Here is a 6,000-nt window from a genome sequence, read left to right as displayed (position 1 = left end):
TTTTTGACACTTCTATAGAATTATAAAATTGATCATGTATGTGCACACAGTTTCATGGTGAACCACAATGTGTTTGACACAATCATGACCATCTTTTACATGCCTCAATTATGTACCTCTAACATACAAATCATGTGGAATCCTTTATAATCACTGCCTCTATCTCTGTACAAACTCTCAAGGTAGCCATACCTTGCTTGCGGGTTGGTGTTAGTGGAGAATTGATCTGCTCCACCCTCTAACCCTTCAAGCATTATCTATATAGGTCTTGTTGATATATTGTGGATATCAGATGAACTAATACTGGGGATAAATACATCAACCCACTATTGTGGATGGGGAATTATGTGGATTTCTAATTAACATTGTTTTCTGTATCCAATCATGCTCATTAAGTTGTTACAAATTGAATCATGTTGTGTGCCGAGGGTCACACTCTGTTCCTAGGGCAGTGTTAGTAGAGCGCAATTATTCCATTCCATAGCCCTACGAACAATTGTATAAGGACCTCTTTATATGTTATTTGGTCTTTTGGCATTGGAACCCCAATCATGTATGTCTACAAGAACATAGGATGAATCATGTATGTTTCTGTTAATGGTGAGGTATTGTGTATGTGGAAAGAGCTTTGTTAGGGGCTATCTACTCAATTTTATTATTGGCTTTAAGCCCTCTTTGTTTCCCTTTTTTAAGATTTATATGAAATAAATAAATATATTTTTACATATTGTGGTTGGAGTTGTCATTTTCTGGTGCTTTCAAAACCCCACTTTTTCTTTCCTTAAAATAATTTTTTTGCATACATTATAACCATTAAGAACCATGCATAAGTGGTAGATTAATATTACTTTGTTAGACATTTAAACAAGGTATTTTCCTTCGGATAGTTTGGTTTGATTCGATTTGACTGCATGTGTATGTGTGTAGATAAATCACTAATTTTTCTGCACAATTTCATCACCTTATTTAAAAGTTTATGTAATTGTCATCTTTCCTTTGTTTCATTTGTGTAAATAATTTTTTTGTTTTTATTGTTTCACTTTTAGCAATGTTAAAATCACTGCTCTTTTAAAAATGTTATTTTTTAAAAGTGTTTTTTTCATTGATTCCTATCCCCCAGGGCAGTACTCGCATCCCCATTTATGGCCAATACCTTGCATATAAGTTTTCAAAACGGGGATATTTGATATTCAGATCCTGTAGACATGCATTGACTTCGAAGTTCGAGTTCAAACCTTTTTCATGTTCAAAAGTTTGAACTCAAACCAAACTGAGGTGTGTTGAGCCCATCACTATTGGGTAATATGCCTAGTAGCAGGTAATAACTCATCCTAAAGTGTATATCCAGCCAAAATGTTTTTCTTCAGTTTAGATAATATAGGGAAGGATTAGAATCCCTGTCCATGACTTTTTTCTAGTTTCTAGTTTCTAGTTCTAGGACAGCATGGGAAAGCATGAAAACTTCTGTCACAATTTTACTGCTATACAGGGCTCCATTAGAAGGATTTACCTTCACTTCCTGTCCTGTTCACAATGTTTTACCAGCAAAGTGAGGCTAACTCAGTAACAGCAACATAGTCATAGAAGAATAGGCTTTTGTTCAGTAGTAGGGAAAAGGTAGAATCCCTTTCAGACTTTTATGTGTCCCTGTTGCAGATTTTCCCCACTTCATGTTTGGTAAAATCTCTCTAATGTAGCTCTGGATAGCAGTAAAATCCAAAAAGGAGTTCTAACCCTTCCTCTCTCTATCCAAAACAATAGAAGTATTGAGCAAAACAAAATAAGTTGGTCATAACTCTAAATGTTATTATAATCTATGTATGTTTATTTTCTGTACAGTTTTTATGTATAATTTATCCACCAACAACAATCTACATTTTCCCTGAAAAATTTTCTACTATGCATTTTTTCAATGGAGAGACATTTTTAAGATGTTATCTTGAGATATTTTTTTTTTACTTTTGCTTTATTTTCTCCTATCTGTGAACATTCTTTAACTTTTCTAAAGTAGCAGAAAATAAACTGGCATAATAAAATAATATGGTAAATTGAATCATGTTTGCCAGCATTCATCTAATGTAACAAAAACTATGTTTAAAAACATGAGCATCTGAGAACATTATCTAAGGGCATTCAATACATAATACATACTCTTGTTGGCATTTGTTATGAAATGGTCCAATGAACATGCATTTCTTTACCAGAGCAAATTTCTTGTTTAGAATCATTTGTTCCACCAAGGAGGACTCATTATGGAAAAGATGAGGCTGCATATGACTCCACATGTGGGGGAACCACCAAAACTCATCCACCGATCCTAGCAAGAGGTCATCTCCCATATCCTCCTTTTCAGTACCTGAAAGTATATTCACAGGAAATGCCAGTGTGTAGTACATAAACTTGCAATTTGAGTCATTAAAGTTAAATTCTAGTCATTTGAAATACGTTGTACAAACATGTGTTGTAGTTGAGCTCCAACTAAGTGACTTTACTAAGGTTGACATGATGTCTTCAGTGTGCTGCAAGCAGGAAGAAACCAATTGTCTAAGTTTCCCCTGCAATCAGACTAAAACATGGTAACTTCGTGGCAAGTAAAATGGTGAGAAACTGTAGCGGGGGGTCATATGTAGCAAACATTTGTAAATACAACCAAGACACTCCTCATGGTCACAAACTGCTGAGCTTCCTTCAAACCCCAAAACATGTGAGTGTATTTCAGTGAATATTGTGTTGCTCATTTAAAAACGTACCTTATTGCGCTAGGTTGTGGCACTGCGGTTCTCTCTTTTTGTTTCTCCAGGATACACACCAGACACCCCGGTCTGATTTCACCAGGAGCCACACACCAGCCTTCAATACCCAGGGCCCCCAGAAGTGCGCTCCCCAAATTGGTCTTTTCCTTGAACTTTTTATACCAGGGTTTACATGACCATGTCATCTTTGAGCCAGCATCTACGTCCAGGGTGTAGATGCTGACCCTGGATGATGCCTGAACTAAGATGGCTCTGGATAGTGCCAGGGGGAGTATTGTGGTGTCTGAGAGATAATAAATACCTTACCTGCTAGTGTAGCACTTACACATTTCCTAGTATTTAAGCACTTAACTTAAAAAATATATCTGATCCTATGTCTGCTTTAGACAATACAGCACAGTCCAAGGTGCCATCTAGTCTGCTGATTTTACTATGAAGGAACGGAAGCTTAATGATGAGGTCATTTCCATGCTCTACCATCTTATTAGCATGTTTAGACAACAGTGTGAAATGCAGAAGAGCCCTGATTGGCTCAAAATGCTAAACCCTTCCCTTCCTTTCCCAGCTTGCTCTTTAGTAGATTGCCAAATGCTAAGGACATATTTATACACTTATACTACTTTTTTTACATCTGCCCCGAGTTCAAGTTTAATGCTCAGTTTTTTTCACATAATGCAAATATTGTACAAAGTCTATGTTAGGTGGGAGTAGTACATATCATTACCAAAAAATATCCACAATCAATTTGTTTAGCATAATCAAATGTCAACAAACACACTCATGAGTCACTTTGAAATGTCTTTGTTTATCTGAGTAAAAGGACGTGTGGTATTTTGATAACTATCAACCGGAGAGGGCAGAGCATTTATATACAATAACAGAGTCACCTAGCCTTCTTCCTGCAATCATGATAATGGCAGTGTGAGGGAAGGAAATGTAGAATACCCCTGGTGTGACTGCACTTACAATTATTGCAAAATGATATATGTTCTGAAGTAGCAAAATCATTCTTGCTATCTCAGTTATAAAAGTGTTTTTGGAAAAAGAATGTTTGCCTCTAATAAATATACAGTATATTGTCTACTGGTAGAATTATCAGTTATTCAGAAAACATATATTATCAATTTACTGTAAAGGCCATGACTTTTAATGCAGTGGCCTTACGTTGTTACTGCATTCCCTTTTCCTGTTTTCTTCTTCTTTTTTTGTGTAACTACCTTTACATTACATTTGTTCTTATTTTAAACCATTGAGCAGTAAATGTATTTATTGCCAGTATAGAATTATATTTTCTATGCTATAGTGTACTCGTTCTCTGGTTCTTTTCCTTTAATTTTTTTCAGCATTGTAAAGCTGAACCTTAGACTTGGGAGAAGAGAAGTTTAAAGCTTCCAGCTGCTGGGACAAGGAATTTCCACCTACTGCTGATCAGTTTTCAAAAAAGTTTCAGTCATTCAACTGATGGATCACTTTTTCTTTATCTACAGCCTGTTACCTGGAAGTAGGGCTGAGTGAACTGTGCAAAGTAAATTTTAAAGAAGAGGTCAGGGCAAATAAAATCTTCACCTTGCAGTGGGGCTACCCCTGCACTTCAAGGGTTAAGTGCTCTTTTTGTCTAGGGAGCTAAAATAACAGAATTATACTGACCTGATCCATGATCCTGGCTGGCTGCTACACTGGCTCCCCCTCCGGTCTACCGGTTCCAAATAAAATTTGGGACAAATCTTCAGAAATTCCGACATTCTGACACATCCAAATTTCTGAATCCCAATGCATCCAAATGTGTCTGAATCCGTATCTTGGTTTCTGAATTTCGGATCCCATCCGAATTTCGTTCAAAAACTAAACTGAATCAAACATGTGACTTTTCTGGCCAATCAGATGTGTTTTTCGGTTTAATGCATCCGAATGGGTCTGAACACAAATTTTTTGTTACGGCAACATGGGAGCCATATACATTATATACAATACTAAAGCTGAGGCTCCTACACCCAAATGGAATTAGGGATCCAAATTTCCGAATGCAATTCAGAAATTTGGATCCCTAATGCCATTCAGTTCTGGGAGCCTCAGCTTTTGTAATATATGTATATGGCTCCCAGACCTGAATGGCATTCGGGAGCTCCCGAATGCAATTCGGAAATTCGGATCCCGAATGCTATTCTGGTCTAGGAGATTCAGCTTTAGTATTAATATCTGTAAATGGGTTTCTGTTTTAATCTCAACAAATATTCGTAAACTCCTCTGAAACGCATGAAATTCGGATTCTGTCTGAATCCGAAATCCAAACCAAATTGAATTTCGCAACCAAATTCCGAAATAACGAAATATCCGTACCGAACAACATTTTTCAGCAGCTTACATGTATTCTAGGGGGCCAAATCCTGCTCTTTTTTTTTCAAAGCCAGTTTGCAAGCTTTGGCTAAAAAAGGACATGAGTAGCTATGCACTGCCATTGGGGACATTTACCAATGCAAAATTAGAAAAAGAAAATACTGTTCAGCAGGGAATGGGTCTTTTAATGCAAAGGACAATCCTTTAACCACCTGAGTACCAGCCTGTATATTTCCCTTCATTACCAGGCATTTTTTTCATTTTTAGTGCTGTGATAGGTTGACTACAAAATATTCTATCATGCAACACTGCATTCAATTAATTTTATACTTTTTTCAGGCCGATATAACTTTTTGGGGCGATATTTAGCTGCTGGGATCTTTATTTTTTACTATAGAAAGGAACAACTAATGACATTTTTGAAAAAAAAAATCTGTTTCCCTGTCTTTCAGTTAAAAACATACCAGGGCAGTACAAACAAACCCCAAATTGAGACTTTTTTGTAGATTAGATCCCATTTTCTGCCAAAACTTTTTGGAAATAAAAAACATGGTGGTATTGAGGGGGGTTAAAACATGGAGCTTAATAATGGTGAACTAGATACATCACATCAGGTCATACACAGAGGGATAAGGGAGTGAAAGGGTTAGTATACAGGTCACAATAGAGAGGCAGGCTGGAGATCAGTGGTTTAGGTAATATCGGGCAGTGAAAGGGTTAAAAAAGATCTGAGCCACTAAGAATCAATGAATGAGTCAGCAACTTCTGCAACTTCAGCAATCTCCCATTTACAGTTTACTGCAATTTCTCTCCTTTCTCTGTAGTAAGAGGAAGGGGAGAGATCATCAGTGTAAACAGTAACATGTGATCACTGTGATTAGTCATCACAGCAATCAGTGGCGGACCTAAGGAA

The 6,000-nt window shown here is 36.8% G+C and overlaps 1 protein-coding gene across 1 annotated transcript in view; it reads right to left on the bottom strand.

The window, feature by feature from the left end:
• Positions 1-6,000, bottom strand: part of LOC108792214 (bifunctional heparan sulfate N-deacetylase/N-sulfotransferase 3-like) — a 223,105-nt gene that overhangs the window by 105,435 nt on the left and 111,670 nt on the right. The window contains exon 4 of the mRNA XM_018562936.1: positions 2,202-2,356. Within this exon, the coding sequence (XP_018418438.1) occupies positions 2,202-2,356 (155 nt within the window). The remainder of the gene's footprint in view (positions 1-2,201; positions 2,357-6,000) is intronic.

This window comes from Nanorana parkeri, unplaced genomic scaffold (genome assembly GCF_000935625.1).
Source record: "Nanorana parkeri isolate BGI_ZX_2015 unplaced genomic scaffold, ASM93562v1 scaffold614, whole genome shotgun sequence".
Taxonomy (NCBI): domain Eukaryota; kingdom Metazoa; phylum Chordata; class Amphibia; order Anura; family Dicroglossidae; genus Nanorana; species Nanorana parkeri.
Note: the sequence above shows the minus strand (reverse complement) of the source record. Positions and strands in the feature narration are given on the sequence as shown.